This window comes from Blastocystis hominis (genome assembly GCF_000151665.1).
Source record: "Blastocystis hominis, Singapore isolate B (sub-type 7) whole genome shotgun sequence assembly, scaffold_9".
Taxonomy (NCBI): domain Eukaryota; class Bigyra; order Opalinata; family Blastocystidae; genus Blastocystis; species Blastocystis hominis.
The window spans coordinates 341136-358712 of record NW_013171868.1 but is presented as its reverse complement, the minus strand read 5'-3'; the positions used below and the strand labels follow the sequence as shown (position 1 = coordinate 358712).

The 17577-nt window shown below is 47.0% G+C and overlaps 6 protein-coding genes; 3 read left to right on the top strand and 3 right to left on the bottom strand.

The window, feature by feature from the left end:
- Positions 1 to 15: 15 nt before the first annotated feature.
- Positions 16 to 1112, top strand: GSBLH_T00005041001 (uncharacterized protein; the record flags this gene model as incomplete). The annotated part of the gene is made up of 3 exons (XM_013044035.1): positions 16 to 86; positions 123 to 563; positions 599 to 1112. 3 exons carry the CDS (start codon positions 16 to 18, stop codon positions 1110 to 1112), a joined length of 1026 nt encoding a protein of 341 aa, XP_012899489.1.
- A 1-nt stretch (position 1113) lies between these two features.
- On the bottom strand, positions 1114 to 1695 carry GSBLH_T00005040001 (uncharacterized protein; the record flags this gene model as incomplete). Its single annotated transcript, XM_013044034.1, has 1 exon — positions 1114 to 1695. One exon carries the CDS (start codon positions 1693 to 1695, stop codon positions 1114 to 1116), a length of 582 nt encoding a protein of 193 aa, XP_012899488.1.
- A 2481-nt stretch (positions 1696 to 4176) lies between these two features.
- On the top strand, positions 4177 to 8331 carry GSBLH_T00005039001 (uncharacterized protein; the record flags this gene model as incomplete). The annotated part of the gene is made up of 7 exons (XM_013044033.1): positions 4177 to 4389; positions 4423 to 4526; positions 4936 to 5375; positions 5405 to 5837; positions 5929 to 6595; positions 6626 to 6702; positions 6732 to 8331. 7 exons carry the CDS (start codon positions 4177 to 4179, stop codon positions 8329 to 8331), a joined length of 3534 nt encoding a protein of 1177 aa, XP_012899487.1.
- Positions 8332 to 10315: 1984 nt separating this feature from the next.
- Positions 10316 to 11260, top strand: GSBLH_T00005038001 (uncharacterized protein; the record flags this gene model as incomplete). Its single annotated transcript, XM_013044032.1, has 1 exon — positions 10316 to 11260. The coding sequence occupies one exon, from the start codon at positions 10316 to 10318 to the stop codon at positions 11258 to 11260; it is 945 nt and encodes a 314-aa protein (XP_012899486.1).
- A 60-nt stretch (positions 11261 to 11320) lies between these two features.
- Positions 11321 to 11674, bottom strand: GSBLH_T00005037001 (uncharacterized protein). XM_013044031.1 has 4 exons: positions 11632 to 11674; positions 11556 to 11599; positions 11457 to 11523; positions 11321 to 11426 (listed from the first exon to the last, which is right to left on the bottom strand). Exons 1-4 carry the CDS (start codon positions 11667 to 11669, stop codon positions 11336 to 11338), a joined length of 240 nt encoding a protein of 79 aa, XP_012899485.1. The 5' UTR covers positions 11670 to 11674; the 3' UTR covers positions 11321 to 11335.
- A 100-nt stretch (positions 11675 to 11774) lies between these two features.
- On the bottom strand, positions 11775 to 16723 carry GSBLH_T00005036001 (uncharacterized protein; the record flags this gene model as incomplete). Its single annotated transcript, XM_013044030.1, has 8 exons — positions 11775 to 13864; positions 13899 to 14477; positions 14509 to 14978; positions 15009 to 15097; positions 15130 to 16109; positions 16147 to 16387; positions 16419 to 16501; positions 16534 to 16723. 8 exons carry the CDS (start codon positions 16721 to 16723, stop codon positions 11775 to 11777), a joined length of 4722 nt encoding a protein of 1573 aa, XP_012899484.1.
- Positions 16724 to 17577: the final 854 nt, after the last annotated feature.

The window sequence follows — 17577 nt, the reverse complement described above, 5'->3', positions numbered from 1 at the left end:
ATTTATTTTATTAGAATGAATACGAATTCTATTATGAAGTTTGTGAAGCTCAACTCTGGCTATATGATGCCCATGCTTGGTTTAGGGTAATTTAGTCATATATTTCGATGTAATATTCATAGAACCTTTTTGGCTCCGAAGGATGATTGTGAGAACGCTGTTTACAATGCTATCAAGATCGGATATCGCCTCATTGATACCGCCTCTGGTTATGGTAATCACAAATTTGTTGGTGCCGCAATAAAGCGTGCTATTGAGGAAGGAATCGTAAAGCGAGAAGACCTCTTCATCACCACCAAGCTGTGGGTGACTGACTGGAGACCCAAAGACGCTAGACGAGCCATTCAGACATGTCTGCAAGAGTTGCAACTGGATTATATCGACTTGTACCTTATCCATAACGCTGTTTTCCTCAATCTGGCGCCTGAAGACGAGGAACGTCGTCAAAAGGGCGAATTCTTTGACTATAACACGATTGTCGCGGATGATCCGAAGCTGCGAATTGGCTACAGTATAGAAAATCTAAAGACCACCTGGAAGACGATGGAAGAGTTTGTGCGAGAGTATAGGGACATTGAGCTTTTCGCCTCACCACTAGAGGGTTGTGCAAGTCTATCGGCGTCTCTAACTTCTCGGGGAAGAAGATCCGGGATCTGCTATCGTTCTGTGAGATCAAGCCTGTAGTGAACCAGGTGGAGCTGAATCCTTTTCTACAACAGTGGGAGCTAAAGCAGACGTGTGAAGAGAATGACATCTACTTGGAAGCTTACTTCCCTCTTGGGGGAGAGGCGAACGCGAACGCGAAGGATTCCACCTCCCTGTTGAGACATCCAGTGATCACAAAGATCGCAGAAGCGCACAACAAAACAACTGCCCAAGTCCTCATCCGTTGGGCTGTCCAGCGGGGAACTATTTGTATTCCCAAATCCATCCGAGAATCGCGTATTGCTGAGAATTTCAATATCTTCGACTTTGAGCTGACGAGTCAAGAGTTGGAGAGCATTCGTGCTTTAGATCGCGGTGAACGTGTGTGTAAAAGACCCTATATGGTATCTGCTCCCATGACATGGCAAGATATTTGGGATGGTGAATATGTTAATTTCAGTGTTTGAATTAAAAAACATGAAACTTGAAATACAGGTAATAGCATATACCAACACCACATATAATGAGACCGATTGTAACGAGATAGCTCGTATAACATTTGCATTTGGGGGATTTCTTAATGTGCCCATTTTCAAACTCAACATCAGCCTTCTGCCCATTCCCCTCCATTTCTCCATTACCATCAGCATTTCCTTCGCTATTAACATTAAAACGGTATATAATTCCATCAGAAATCATCTTTAAAGAGCAATGTAATTCACCTTCACAGTTCCAGGTATAAAGACCCCTATCACCACGATACGATATCTTTTCGATTCTTCCACCATCATTATATGAGCCAAAGCAAAAAATAGCGTTATCCTTCTTATATACAGTAAAAGGTCCCACACGCTTTCCCTCTTCATAATTTACAGTAGCTTTTAGGTTATTATTTTCATCAAAATAGTTGGCGTGGCCGTGGTACTTACCATTAGAAGTACCCCCAAAATACCTGTAGGATCCTAAATCCGTCAATTCCTTTTCACAAATCTCTCGGTGGTTACAGAATATAGCATCTCCAAGATCTAGTAAGAGAGGTTCGTCAGACATAACGAAAAATAAATGGAGTTTACCCATTTAAACTGACTTGAATATCTACAAAAATGGTTTTCTACTGCCTGGATTTGGGTTCTACGAATTTCCGTGTAGCAAAGTATAATATTGAGGACCGCAATGGTTCCACTTTGTACACCTCTGACATTGTGCTTTTCTACCAAGCTCATCACCAACTACCGTACTCAGGTGTGTTTCCTATCTATATTTAGAAGCACCACGACCTACTATCGCAATCTTCGTTGCACTTCCTTTAACATCTCTTCTACCTACGTATCTCTTATTTTAAATATGTTATCTAGACTTTCAGGAAGAATACCTATCCGGTTATCTTTGTAAAGGACTCCTTCTGTCAAGAAAAGCTAATAACTATACCACTGGAAGCAGATGTTAACCCAAACTATCATCTCAGTAATGACTCCTTTTTTACTGTGCTTGTGACGCTGTTGCAGTACATCACAAGCATGATGGCGTTTAATGCTAAAGAGGATAAGCTCACAATTGCCGTTCTTCTTCCATTTCCCTATGAACAGTAGATACCTCCATACTACAGTCTTGAGCAAAGACAATTTCTGTTTAAAGCGTGCGAAATCCTTAAACTCGAAAAGGTTACTTTCGTTGATTGGGGTCTAGCTCTGGGTCTTCAATATGGCCAATTCACAATAATGAACGAGGACGGTTATAAGAATATGTGTACCACGCTTTTTGTGGATTTTGGCGCATCGCATACGGTCTTCTCGGTCGTTCAATTCTATGAGAAATCGATGAGGCTGGTGATGAACTTAAGCACCGATATGATCAGTTCGGATAAGATCGACGGGGCAATCGTGGAAAAGATCATTAGAAAATATGTAGAAGAAGACGAAGAAGGATTAGAAGAGGCTGACGAGGAATTTGAAGACGTAATGAGTCAGATGAACATTTACAACAACCGTAAGAAACTGGAAGATTTCAAGATTTTGTGTTCGGCAGGAACGACGAAGCAGGTCACGGCTTCTTGGAACGGAAAGGAGGACTATGAAGGCTATTGTAGGCATGTGTGAAGGCGTTTCATTGTAGACGATGTGGAGACGAGCGAAGTGGAAGCTGTGTTGAGTGAGCTACTAACGGATTTCGAAGACCTGCTTACTAAACTTGTTACCATGTGCGAAAAGATAGGTGTGAAGAAGATTGATCGCTGCGAAGTCGTGGGCGGAAACTCGAATTGGCAGCTATTCAAGAACAAGCTTCTTGAGTTCTTCAAGGGAAAAGAGAATATGATATCCTTGCATTCTTTCTACTATTATTATTGTTTTTGTTGTTGTTGTTTGGATGCCTTCATTCCACCCGCGGCACATCAATGAAACGCTGAATTCGCGCGAGTCCGTGGCGTTGGGCGGCTGCTTCTTCTCACCACTTGTTCGAGAGAGCAAGTCGATCGAGTGCTCAATTATCTCAGACCGTAATATCCAAGCCGTCTATCAGACGGTTACGAAGGACCACCAGGTGCAGCAGAAGGCATTCATCGTTCAGAAAGGCGATGTGTTGAAATACACACGAGAGTTTCCGTGGTTGAACGAAGTGAAGATCCGTGCGTTAAAGGGACACGATGTCGTGATTCTGGGCGATCAAGAGGAGGATCCGAACGCTCAAAAGATTCTGTGCGTTCTGCATTCGAAGTTTGAGGAGGAGCCTGCGTATGACAAGGATGGCTTGATAACTCTCACGATTGGACTCGATGAGAATGGAATGCTGCAACTGGACGGTAGGGAAAGAGACTTTGAATGATTCGGTAGAGCAGACGAAATCCAGATACTCGATTAGCTATTGGCTCAACATGGATCCGGTACTGTTCTCTCTGAACAAATCTGTCGATGTCGTAGCCAGACAGGTCGAACAAGACAAAATAAACCATATGGATGTCCCCAAGCGAACGAAAACATCGGATGAATCTTCGCCCGAGCTGTGTCTTATGTACCGCACCCTTTACAACCAAGAAGTCAACACCGATAAGGAGAACACAGACCGAGAAAAAGGGTCTGTGATGAATCAGATCGATAAGCTGTTCTTCAAGAATAGAGATAGTGACTGCATGAGCAATATCAAACAGAAGTTGACTCAAATCCGTGGATCGCTCACCAATCGGCAGCCTACGATGGAAGTGGTGGAGAAAGGAAAGAAGAATTTGCAGGAATTGATGTACTACTGGTCATAGAGGGAGTGTAATAAAATAGAGAGAGTAACGGCGTGAATGAAGAGGCCAAGCAGGTCTTAAATGATCTTCTGATCCAGGTGAATAAACTGGGGGAGATTCTAAGCCGAACTCTATCATCTACTGTTGAGTAGGAGAATAGGAAAATATGTAATTGGTAGAATGAGGATGAAGCCCCTTGATAATACTCCTGATTTAAGTACACAGGTTAATTACGTTTTATAAAGTGTTATTACAAGAAGGAGTCAAGTTGAAATCTATCTGTTTGTTAGAAAATAGTCTATTCTATGAGTTTTGACGATGATGAAGAAAACTTTGCGAGTACTGTAGAAGATAGCAACGATGAGGACTATTCAAGTGATGCCCCCCTCATCATTCCGACAAATCGAGAGGAAATGGATCCAGTTGCTCCATATACGACATACCGATTTTATGGATTAGAAGTAGAATTTCCTCAGGACAGAATTCCGTTTAGTTCGCAAAAGAGTACAATGACAGCAGTAACAAAGCTGTTCTTTTGATAACTTGCCTAGATTGTGAAATCTCTTTCACGCAATGAGAACGCTATCGTAGAGTCTCCCACGGGTACTGGAAAAACCTTGGCTATTCTCTGTTCTTCGCTTTCATGGATAAAATCGTCTATGATGCACGCATATCAACTCAGTAAGGAGATTAAAGATACGGAAAACGAGATCAGTATTGTGTAATTGACTCTGACAACCTAGAGGAGAAATTGGAACTTATTGAAGAGAATGCATGCAGGGACATTGAAAAGGGTAGTATTGCAGATAGAGATGAACAATAGAATCTTCAAAGTCGGCCAATCTGGTTCGTTCTCGGTATTTTGAACTCTACACTCTTTCTATAAATAGATATTTCTCAAACGGCGATTCTTCTCCACCCCTTTGTCCTTCCTTGTCAACATCCTCAACTCTTGAGAACCAAAGAGGCAAGGAAAATGAATCAGACACCGAAGATTTCGTGCTTATCGACGAAAACCCCACAAAACTCACACAGCCCATCGAGGTCGCACAACCCTCTCCAAGTACCCAACCAATCGAAGCAACTCAACCCTCCGAAATCCCTCCGGTTCCGGAAGCGACGCAGTCCTCCGATTATGAAGCCATCGACAAGCTTCGAGAAAAGCTTCGCGCTTTGAACAATTCCCTCACAAAGCAGACACATCACATTTACTACTGCTCTCGCACCCATTCGCAGCTCGATCAAGCCATTCAGGAGCTGAAACGGAGCAACTTCTTGATGTACACGCATCGAAGCGAAGGTAGAATCGCTCTCTCCCTTCCAGTTTTAGTAACAGAGCAGCAACGCGAGCTGTCGATGACGGTTTTGGCCTCGAAAAGCCACTACTGCATCAATAAAGCCGTTCTGGAGAATCCGAATTTCTCCGTTGATGAGATTTGCGGACATGAGCGGGAATTGGCGTTTTTGTCGCAGGGAGAAACGGAGAAATCCTTTGATATGAACTGTACAAATCGGAAGGAGAATGAACGGTAGTCTGCAAATTCCGAAAACAAGAAAGGATCTTTGCGTGTGCGAAATCGATTCATGGCGTTTTGGATATTGAAGACATGAAACGACTTTGTCAGAGAAAGAATGTGTGTCCCTATGTATGTAGAATTCGATTTCGAATTGATGTGAAGTTCGTAGCTCGCGAGCTGATGACGAAAAGCCAAATCATTTTTGCTCCTTACAATTACGTGATCGATCCGCAGATTCGCGATAGCATGTCGATCAATCTCGCGAAAAGCAGCATTATTTTCGATGAAGCTCATAACATTCTCACAACCGCGCGGTCGTCTGCAGGCATGACGATCAAGCTGCGCGAATTCCAGGAGAAAACGAATCACTTTATCTCGTTTATGAGTTTACTCAAAATTGAAAAGGATAATAAATATCTCAGCTTTACCAATTTGGTGGAATTGTGGAAGTGGATTGATTGATGCGTAGATTCCGTTCGATGCCTATTCCATCATCCACGCTCGCGTGCAACACATCAATGAATGGATGCAGCTGATCAGCTCGACGCTGAATTCTCATTCAGACGATTCGTTGTTTCGCTTGGAATCAGGCGAGAGCATGATGAATCTTTTGAAGTCGGGCTTCTTTCAAAACCCGTACGATTTGGATATTATCAGTAAAAACATCGATCTAATCGATGCGTGGAAGAAGGAAATCGATCAAATGACCGACCAAGATGAATTGGGAGACAAGGAGCGGAATTTTATTCGCCATTGCTTGGCTTCAATGGGTGTGTTAGGCGTGCTTCGAAACTTGGCACGTGTTATGACGTATCTCTTCACAGACGCGGGCAAATACGTCTCCGATTTTCGCTTGCTGATCGAGCAGGCGTTGCCCTCCAAATCGAAATCGAAATCGAAGTTCTATTCGAAGTTCTATTCATCCACCAATCCGGAGCCTGCAAACGTCGAGCTCTCCATTCTATGCCTCAACGCAGCGATCGTTTTCGAGGACATCAAGAGCACGTGCTCCTCTATCGTCCTCACGAGCGGAACGCTCGCACCGCTTTCATCCTTTGCGAACGAATTAAACATCCCTTTCCAGAACCAGATGGAGGGAATCGCGTCCATCGACGTGCATCGGCAGCTCTTCGCCGCTGTGGTTCCTTCCTATCACAACGTTTCTTTACTCGGAAGCTATCAGAACCGCAGCAATCCGCTGTACATGGTGAGAAAGCGCGCCACCCATGAGAAATAGGACGCGGTGGGCGACGTTCTGCTCGACTGTGTGCAGGTCATTCCCGCGGGAGTTGTGTTCTTTTTCCCGTCCTACAGGTACGAAACGCCCCCTCTCTGACACGCAGCGTGCTGAACCAGTTCCTTTCCTACTGGAAAAAGACCAAATTCATCGACCGCCTGAGCCAGATCAAGCAGGTTTACATCGAGCAGCGCGACGCTGTGGGTTTCAGCGCCGTTCTCACCAATTACACCACGTTTATGGACAATTTTTGTACTTTTTTCCCGCCCTTTTCACGCCCAGACAAATGCAAAGAGCGCGGGATCCAGCCCTCCTCCGTCACCGGCGCTCTTTTCTTCGGCGTTTGCCGCGGAAAGATCAGCGAGGGCATCGACTTCAAAGACTACATGGCGCGCGCGGTGATTTCGCTGAGCATTCCCTACCCCAATTCCCACGCCCACGAGATTCGATTGATGCGCGAATACATGGATCAGCAGCACCAGCTCAATCCAAACGTCCAGGACGGAAGCTCCTGGTACGACGAGCAGGCTTTCCGCGCGCTCAACCAGGGGCTGGGCCGATGCATTCGCCATTCCCGCGATTATGGAGCCATTATTCTGCTGGAGTCGCGATTCGGCAATCCCGAAGTCAAGAAACGCCTCAGTCGCTGGTTCCGCGATGAAATCCGCGTCAGTCGCTCCGATGCCGAGCTGATCCGCGGTTTAAAAGCGTTTTTCGCGAGCTGTGAAAAGGCGTTTTCCGCGGGGAATGGAGAGAATGTGCTGGAGAGCACGCAGCCTTCGACGCAGAGGGGAGTTTCGCTGACGCAGGAGTCGGCAGTGCCGATGCGAATGCGCGGCGAAGAAGAATTGGCGGGCAACTCGGCGAAGCTGCTGGAAGGACGGGAGAATTCGATGGGAGAACGGAGAAACGGGTCGATTCGATCGAATGTTCCGCGGACGCAAAGCGAGTGGAGGGAAGAATCGGCGGAGCCGGAGGAAGGGATCGGGTTTTCATCAAGGGCAATCGACCAACAGGCACAATCGAAGAGGATTGGATTGATTTCGGTGCCGAATGAATCGCCAAACACGACGGAATCGAAGGCGATCGATGCGTTGTCCAAACAAACTTTTTCGTTAAAACGTGACACATCCACCACACAACTGGGAACACAACTGGGCACACAATTGAGCACACAACTGAACACACAAAGCCACAAACGGCTTCACACCGAATCCATTTTGTGTCCCGTTTGTGCGCGAAAACTCGCAGATTCGCCTTGGGAGGAAATCGAAACCTCGCTGCAGTATGCAAAGGAACTCCTGAGGATGGCGCAGATGGCGATACAGATGCATGGGTATAACGTGGAAACTGGGGAAGAGCTTGGGTCCATCAAAGCGAAACTCCTCGACGCGGATTCATTGATCCAAGGGCATTTCTTCACGGCGTTGGCTGGTGTTGGAGAGGGAAATAGGGATGGAGAACGCGATAGACAGGCTCTCTATTATCATCCGAAGGATAAAATATTGTTTGATCAGAGGAAGGAAGTGATGATTAGATACGATGTGATTTACTGTTCATTCGGTTCGAAAGTGGTGAAGAATGGACAAGACCCTTATCGTGTGTTAATTCCGATCGGAATGATTTGTAAAAAGAGTGAATTTAGTAGTAGTCTTGTGGGAAAGCTCATTTTACTTCCTGTACCATGTTTAACTTCTGTTGTATAACATATCTGAATTTCAATGTACAACGTATCTTGTTTTCTCAAAAAAAACAACTGCGAATTGCATTGAGTATGGAGCCCGACTTCTCTTGTATTAAGCAAGGAGAGTACACCATCCGATTGCAGAACCGACTCATTGTGGTGAATGTCATTCGAATGAGCTCCTCGTTGATATTATGGATTGGAAATCCACTAAGTCCTTCGTTTCAGAACTTTGCAGCATCTGCAAAGACACGGTTGGGTGAAACGTCAACCACTTCTTTATTATCACGTATGAATGCTGTAACAGGTTCAGCTGTAGAAGTTGATAATAATGACTTTTCCGAGCGGCTCTCTGTTATACTCTCACGAAAATTCGCTTGTATGGTCTATATTAGCTGTTCGTTGATCCTTTCTGAGGATGAAGAATCTCAACTTGTGTCTACTCTATTAACTCGTGTGTCAGAATTTCTTGCCTAGTTTTCAAGTTTTTTATTTTTATGTTTGAGTAACTATAACGATAAGGAGTGTTCTTTTTGTGTTGGTACAGAGAAAACGGGAATCAAGTTTTTCAACCACATATATGATGTGTCAATTGTTATTGTTTATTGCATCGTAGATAAATAGTGAACTGCCGTCTCTTTTGTTGATAGTTTTCGCTTTCATGACCCGACTTGGGGCTTTGCCCTTTCAAAACAACTCATGCAAAAAGGAGAGTTTCCTTTCTTTCCTTTCCTTTGACTTTGACTCTTTTGTTCTATTACATTGAAACAATGATCGTATGTGACTTTAACAATTTGTGAATGGAAATGGTTTGTGTGCCCCGTTCTTATATACAATGATGATTCCCGCAGGATTCTTCGCCTATGATGAGAGCACATAACTCGTTATTGTTAGAAAAGAGTAAAACGTATCATTAATATTGCTTTGACTATAACCTGCATAATCCAGTAATATAATGATATCCAATTCCCATTCCTTGAAACAATAGTAAAATGAGGAAGTTGGAACAGCCAGATCGATTGCCTTTTCAGTATTCAAAGTATAATCATGGGTAAAAAGTTCATTACAGATAGAATAACAGTGTTTGTTTAATAGAAATTCACCATAAGTATCAAATTCGGGGATAATTTGGTCAGTAAATTCAATTCAAAGAGATTTATCTTTAAGGTCAATGAAAGCAAACGGAGGTCGTCAAATTCGAAGAAATGAGTACTCTGCGTTTTCTGGACCTGCTTCTTCATCAAATGTTGAATATCTCAGATTAAGTACAACTATTCGCAAAAGTATGTGATATTGAGTTTTGATGACTTGCTCATAATGTGATCTAGTTCCTTTGTCCAATCAAAGAACGCATCCGTCAAATCAAAGGAAGCTTCGCGAGAATCCAAAGAAACAACAAGAAATAATCGTTCCAGTCCCTTTAAAGGTGAGTAGCTTGACCATCGATGAACAATGCCTGACTGAAAAGCAGACACTCTCTAGCAAAGGGGCATGTGAGAGTGTGAAACAGCCGGAAGAGCCGAAGGTTTCTCCCAAGAAAGAGGTTGTTCCAGAAAAAGTTGACAGTCCTGTAAAGAAAACCGATTCCGATTCCGTCAATTCAACGGATCGACGCACTTCAAAGTTTAGGATCTATACGAGTACTCCTTCTCAATACGTTCGAATTAGGCGGCGATGTCCGCGTAAACGACAGAATCGCTGCGGAAAACAGCAACCGTCCATTTGAAGAATCAAGATTCCGTAAAGAGACAAATGTTCGTCATTACGTGGATCATGATCTGTCTCCACGCCGTGACCACGCCGAATCTTCTCATCGCTTTCAATTCGACTCCACTCCCAACGAATCCGCTCCCTCGCACGGCGTTTCGTCCACCTCTGCACCTTCTTCCGATGTTCCCTCAAAAGATCCGAATTCCCGCGGGAAACCGCCTTCTTCGCAGAACCGACCCGCCCGCCGGTCCGTTCCGGAGGGAAGAACCGCGGGACGGAGAGGGTCAGGGGGTCGGATGGGTCGGTATCCTTCGGAATCCGCGGGGAAACAGGGGAAACCGTTGATCCTGAAACCCCTCTCCGTGAATCTCCCGGTCCCCGCGGAAAATCCGAACATTTCAAAACCCGCGGAAGCCCCCAAACCCGCCCAAACTCCCGATGAAACGCCCAAAAGTGGAAACGTGGAAACCCGATCCGAACCGCCGATTTCGAAGGATTCCCAGGATTCCCGCGGGGAAGGGTCGTCGAGTCCCGCGGGGCAACGTCGTTTTTCGCTGCGGTTTTCTGCGGAACAATTGGCGGCCATCGAGCGGGAATTGGCGGAGTGGCAGAACCGCGGGGAGGAGCGTTGTGAGCAGCTGGAGGACGGGCGTTTCACCGTGGGGGTGGACATCGACACGCTCCGCGAAACGCTCGACAGGCGAAGCCAAGCCCGCCAAAACCCCGCGGTCCCCACGACCACGCTGGCGGCGCTGCCGTCCCTGGGGACTTTGGGGCCATCCACAATGGGGACTTTGGGGCCATCCACAATGGGGTCATCCCCATCGCAAGAGAAGCAGGCATCCGTGGGCTCCATGGGTTCTATGGGCTCCATGGGATCGGCGGATCCTCAGGGCTTCCAGAGCTCCATGGCCTCCGTTGGCTCGATGGGTCCTGTGGGTCCTGTGGGTCCTGTGGGTCCTGTGGGTCCTGTGGGTCCTCAAACCCCAGTGGGCTCCATGGGCTCCATGGGCTCCATGGGCCCCGCGGTGTGCTGGGGGACCTGGCTGGGGTCGCCGGTGCAGCCGATGATGTACGCGCCCATGTATTGCCAGCAACAAACCTATACATGGACACCCGAGCAGATGCAGCAGATGCAGCAGATGCAACAAATGCAACCAATGCAACCAATGCAACCATTACAACAGCAGTGTTATTCGTATCCTGTTTTGGACCCAACAAGCAATAGCTATATGTTTTAGTATGTTCGTTGATAACCTTATTCCTAATCGGTGGGTTTGTGTGTTTGCAAGAAACAGACGATAAAGCAAATGCAACTAACAGTCCATATCGATTGTGGTCATGATAATATCAAAAACGATTTCCCGATCGATGGGAGATGTGGTATTCGGATTATCAGAATTACAGCTAGAATTCATAAAATTCAAACTCTAGTACTCTGATCGCTTCAAACTGTCTTCCTTCCTCCTTTTCAGAAACTGTGAAAAAGGCTTCCGGATAGCAACTACAAATCATTGGTAGTCTTCGAAACAATACAGTTTTGACGTATTGGTACTAAATTACTGTTCATCACAAAGGCTCTAAAGCGTGAATCTGCTCCACTCAATCTCACTCTGATACACCACCATTCATGCTAAAGGAAAGAAACATGTCAAACGATGGAAATTAGAAAAAAGTGAAAAGGATCAAGAAGTAACGACGTAATCAGGTCCGAATATTCCCAAAGATTCCAACAAACAACAAGCAAAACAATCCTCAAAAACCGAAAAGAGAGTCACTACTGTCGCTATCCTTCGACGTTTTCGTGCGCTTGCTCGACATCTCGTCCTTCTTCGTCGCTCTGCGTTTCCGAGAAGCAGGAACGCTCGACTTCGTGTTCGTCAGTTCGTCCACGATCGAAGAGTGCACATCGTCCTTCATGCTCATCTTCAATCTCTCTGCGAGCGGAACGTACCCATCTTCCTCCGATTCTTCCGATTCGGAACGCTCTTCCACCTCTTCTTCTTCTTTCTCTTCCTCCTCCTTCTTCTTCTTCGCCGCCGTCGTTCGCTTCGCCGCCGCTCTTCGTTTCGGTTTCTCCGTCTCTTTTCCGGTTTCCACGGTTTCCACGGTTTCCTTCGCGGTCTTCCGAGTGCCCGTTCTACGCGTCGTTCCCTTCGCGCCCGTCTTTCTCCCGGAAGGCGTCTTTGCAGACTCGGCATTGCCCACCGACTCGGCATTGCCCACTTCTTCCACCTCCATGGGCTCCAAAGAGTCCAACAAAGACGACTGCGTCTCCTGGGTTTCCCCGGTTTCCCCGTTTTGCAGATGGCGATCCTCCTCTTCCTGCTGCTGCTCTTCCCGTCTTCTCCTGGCGATGGCCGCGCGGTTCTCGCGGATCACGTCGTCCTCGCTCGACTCTTCTTCTTCTTCTTCTTCTTCTTCCGTGTCGCTTTCCAAAATCATCGAGGGCTCCTCCTCCTCCTCCTCCATCTTCTCCTTCTTGCCCTTCCGCGGCTTCCCCGGTTTCCCCGATTTGTCACCCGTCGCAGTCGTCGCAGTCGTCGCAGTCGTCGCAGTCGTCGCAGTCGTCGCCTCCGTGGCCGCCGCGCGCGTCTTCTTCTCCTTTTTGACCTGCACGACGTCGCCGGTCTCCTCGTCGATCACCGCGTTGAGTTCCTTCAGCATGTCCGCCGTCGGCTCGCGCACTTGCGGCTTGTAGTAGTCCGAGATGCTGAACCGCGACGTCACTTCGTTCGCGCGCTTCGCGGTCTCCGTCAGCTTGCGCTCCTTCGCCGTCATTTTCCCGCGTCGACGCGGCGCCGCATCGTCCGAACTCGCGTCGTCATCGCTCAGCTCTTCGTAGAGACCCGCATCGGAACGACGCGAAGCCGCGCCGCCACGTCGGTTCTTCGCCGATCGCTTTCGGTTCTTTTCCTCCCACGCCTTTTCCTTCATTCGCTGACGCTCCAGCTCGAGAAGCTGGCTCAAAAACGCGTCGAGATCGTTCTTCCAAAGCTGGCTCGGCGGCGTGTCTTGCAGTTCCTGCATCTTCTTCTGCGCCGTCTCCAGGTTTTTCTTCAACTCGTCGACGAGCTCCTTCGTCAGGCTCCAAATCTTCATCGACAGCAGATAGTTGTATCCCTTCAGCAACTTGCTCAGATTCTCATCGGCCGAATCAAGATCCACGCCCTCTTCCTTCTCGTCCTGCTTGGCGATCTCCACGTCTCCAGACTTCGAGCTGGTCTTCTTCGCTTCGGGGTAGATCGGATCGTACTTCCGCTTCACCAAGTCCTGCATGATGTCCTTACGAGGCCGGTTGTTGATGATCAGCTTCCCCTCCACCACCTCCAGAATGAATCGCGTCATGTTGCTCAACCGGCGGATCTCCTTCTCGAACTTCGCCAGCAAGAAGTCTTTTCGCTCCTGGTAGTACGGCAAGCGGAACTCGAAGAATTCGTCGATAATGTGCTGCGGCGAGGCGTAGTGCGTGATCTGCCCGGTCGAGGAAAACAGGTTGAAGTTGCTCGTCGTGATGGCGGCTTCGAGCTTGAAGAACTTGTAGAGATCCTGTCCCTGCAAGGCCTGCGCTTGCTCGGGCGTCAGCATCACCGTGAAATGCACCGTCGTGTCGGTGTGGTTCTCTTTGAAGTCGGCGATGACCGGCGCCTTCTTCTCGGGAAGCATCATCTCCGTGAGGATCTGCTTGTAGTCCTGCGTCCAGCGGCCGATCGGCAGCTCGGTGATCACGTAGGTCAGATCGTCCACTTTGGTGATGCGTCCGCGGATCAGATAGCCCTTGGGACGCTTGTAGATGTCTCCGGTGAAGCCACGCCACCAGGGATGCAGTTCGGGAGGCTTTTCGTCTATGAAATAGAGAGAAGAGAGAAGGGAGAGTACTGTTGAGCTTCGCGATGATGTAGTTAGCGATCTCGACAGGGTTGTAATTGGGGATCTTGGTGCTGTAGCCGGTACCGATGCCTTCGGCACCGTTCACGAGCACCATGGGAATGATGGGGAGATAAAACTCGGGCTCGATGCTCTGCCCCTCCTCGACGAGATAGTTGCACAGCAGATCGTCGTCCTCTTTGAAGATGAGACGGGTGATCGGAGAGAGATAGGTGTAGATGTATCGAGGCGAGGCCGCGTCCTTTCCGCCCAATAATCGACTTCCGAACTGACCCGCAGGGACGAACAGATTGATGTTGTTCGATCCCACGAAGTCCTGCGCCATTCCGATGATGGTGTCGTTGAGGGATTGCTCTCCGTGGTGATAGGCAGCGTGCTCGGAGACATAGCCAGAGAACTGAACCACTTTGATTTCGGAGGTGAGCTTTCGCTTGAAGGCGCCGAAGAGAACTTTGCGCTGGGAAGGCTTGAGACCGTCCACGACGCAGGGAATGGAGCGAGCGTTATCGTAGCGGGAGAACTGGATCAGCTCTTTGTCCATGAAGTCGGAATAAGCCATTTTGTCCACCGCTACACGATCAAACACACATCGAACACGTACCATAATCGATATAATCGCCGGGCTGGTATTGATTAATCCACTCCTTTCGCTCCGCAACGCGCTTCTTTCGAAACAGCATATCCAAGTGCGATGATTCATCATCGGTAATCGATTTGAAGGGAACCAGATGGCGACTCAGATTGCTGAAATACTCCTTTCCTTCCTGCGGAGTGGAAGTTCCCAGACCTTTGTAGTACTTGATGTAGTATCCCTTTCCTTCATTATGCGTCTGCAGCCAGTTCTTGTACTGCTGCAAGGTGAAGAACATGAAGCTCTGCCGTCCCTTCGTGGCTTTCACGATGGGGGTGATAAACTGCTGTAGGAAGTTGAGTTTCAGCAGCGAGGGCCAGAACACTTGGAAGAAATTGATGACCAGTCCTTTGATATGCGAGCCATCATAATCCTGATCCGCCATGATCACGAGCTTTCCATAACGCAGAGAAGACACATCATCGTACACTGTGTCGAATCTATTCCTCACCGATCCACTTCATACAAACTTGAGACCCAAAATCTGCACGAGGTTGTGAATCTCCTCGTTTTTGATCACAGCAGCACGCGACACATCGCGAACATTCAACATCTTCCCCTGCACTTCACTCCATCCACAAAAAAACATACGCGGAGCGGGAACACGCCGTAATAGTCTCGACCAATAATCGACAATCCGCCTACAACCAGCGACTTTGCCGAGTCTCCCTCTGTGATAATCAGTGTGCAGTCCTTGCTGTGCCGTGTTCCTGCAAAGTTCGCATCATCCAGTTTGGGGATATTCAGCTTCCGTGCTGTTTTCTTGCCCGACTGCTTCTTCAGCATCTGGTCTTCTTTGAAGCGCGAGAACACGCTCACTGCATCCACGATACCGCACTTCTCCACCTTTTTCAAAAACTGCTCGGAGAGAACGGGCAGCGATCCCCAGCCTTTGCTCACCTTCGTGAGCGTTTCTTTCGATTGGGAATCGAACGTGGGGTTCTCGATCTTGCAGTTCACGAAGATGTAGAGATATTGTTTCACCATGGTCAGTTTGATGTCCTTCTTCAGCTTCTTCTTGAAGACGGGCAGCAGATAATCACTCACTTTCTGTGCGATGTAATCCACGTGCTTGCCTCCCTTACTCGTACAGATGCTATTCACAAACGAAACTTGCTGGAAGTGGCCATCGCTCACTCCCACGCCCACTTCCCATCGCTCGCCAGCATTGCAATACACCACTTTGTTTTCTTTCGTCTCGGTAGCTCCTTCGTTCTGGTACATCTTGATGTACGACTCGAAGTTCTTCACGTTCAGACGCTCGCCATTCAGATACACTTTCAGCGAACTGTCCGTAACGCCTGCGATATCGTACACTCGCTTCTCTAAGAGGCCGAGCGTATCATCATCGATCGAATCCATCTGAAAGAGTTTCAAATCCGGAACGTAGCTGATCTTCGTGTACTCTTTCCCGCGGTACTTTTTTATCACGGGATCATTGCAGCGGCTCATATTGTCGAACCAGACCTGCTTGAACTCCTTGCCTTCCTTCTTATCCGCTGTTTCCACAGAAAATTCAAGACTGTAGATATTGGTGAGCTTCGCTCCCAGCCCATTCCGACCTCCCGTCACTACCAATCAGCCATTCAGCTCTCATTAGGATCGTACCCTTCTTTTCGTTATCGTCAAAGTTCCCTCCCGTTAACAGAAGACCGAAGATTAGAGAGGGGACGTACACCTTCTCTTCTTTGTGGATAACAACTGGAATTCCCTTTCCGTTGTTCCATACTGTGATGCGGCCTTGATCGCGATCGATATCCACTCGGATTGTGTCCATTGTAGGGTCGTTGTGCTTGTTATCAGCAGCATTCACGAGAATTTCGTCAAATATCTTGTAGAATCCAGGAACCTTCCCATCACCAACATCCAGTACACCATACGTAGGTAATATTTCGATAAACAAGACCTTTTTTCTCTCTGTCATACACCCACATCTCCTGAGTCACTTTATCCACGCTTCCAACTACAAAATAAAAACAACAAAAGAAAAGCTACTGTACATATCAGGACGCTTCAGAACATGCTCGCGAGGGTCTAGCTTCTGGTATTTTTCTTCCACCGTCAAGCTTTTACGCCTCTGGCTTGCTGTTTTATCAGAAGTTCTCGAATTGTCGCTATTGACTTCAGTAGTCTTCTTATTTGCCTTTCCCTTTTGCTTTGGCCCCACTTTATCCTCTACCTCCATCTCATCCTAAACGATAGTTCGCAAAACAAAAACCTACAACAAAAGAGGCTTCGAAATCATCATCTGAGGACATCCTTTAAATAAGGTACTCACGCGATGGAATATTGAAAAAGCAAACAGATGAATAGGACATGTCTTATAGGTTCCTATTTAGAAAGGAAAACAGGTCCCATATAGTCTAATAGGTTAGGATAGCAGGCTCTCACCCTGCCGATCCGGGTTCGATTCCCGGTGTGGGAATTCTTTTTTCACTACCATTTGAGTTTTATTATTATTATTATTCACTTATTTAGAGAGGAACACGTTGTTGCAGGAGTTAGCTGTGTCCATTTGGACAGAAAAGATGGGAATTATTAGGAGTTATAACAGTGAAAAGGGATGAATCAGTCAGTGTCATTTTAGTTCGTGACGAATGAGATCGTTGTCTCAATGAAGAGTAAATTGGTGGCTTCTATCAATTTGATAGAACGTAATGTGCAAACGAAGTAAACCCAAGAAGAATAATGTTGTTACTTGTTTTTATAATTGCTGTACTACTATCGAACACTTTGGTAATATTCAAAGGTTCCAAAGTGTCTGCAAACAAATCGTTTGTAGTTGAGAAGTTGAAACCTACTTCCTACGAGGAGTATACATGTAATAAAATTCTCGAAGTAACATCCTCTGACTCAGAAACAAAACTTGTTGTCAACCAATACAGAGGTGGACTTGGGCATAAAATGATATCTACTGCAAATGGGATTATCTTTGCTCTCCTCACAAAGAAGAAATTACTATGTATAATTTAGAGCGATTCTATTTAAAGGATAGTCGTTACTCCTCCCGTTCTTTACAATCTGACCAATTCTTGCCTA

Coding starts and splice junctions, on each gene's coding strand:
- GSBLH_T00005037001 (XM_013044031.1), bottom strand. CDS start 11,669: ATGTTTCTTTCCTTTAGCATGAATGGTGGTGTATCAGA. Junction 11,600..11,631: donor ATGAATGGTGGTGTATCAGA/GTGAGATTGAGT, acceptor TTCACGCTTTAG/AGCCTTTGTGATGAACAGTA. Junction 11,524..11,555: donor AGTACCAATACGTCAAAACT/GTATTGTTTCGA, acceptor AATGATTTGTAG/TTGCTATCCGGAAGCCTTTT.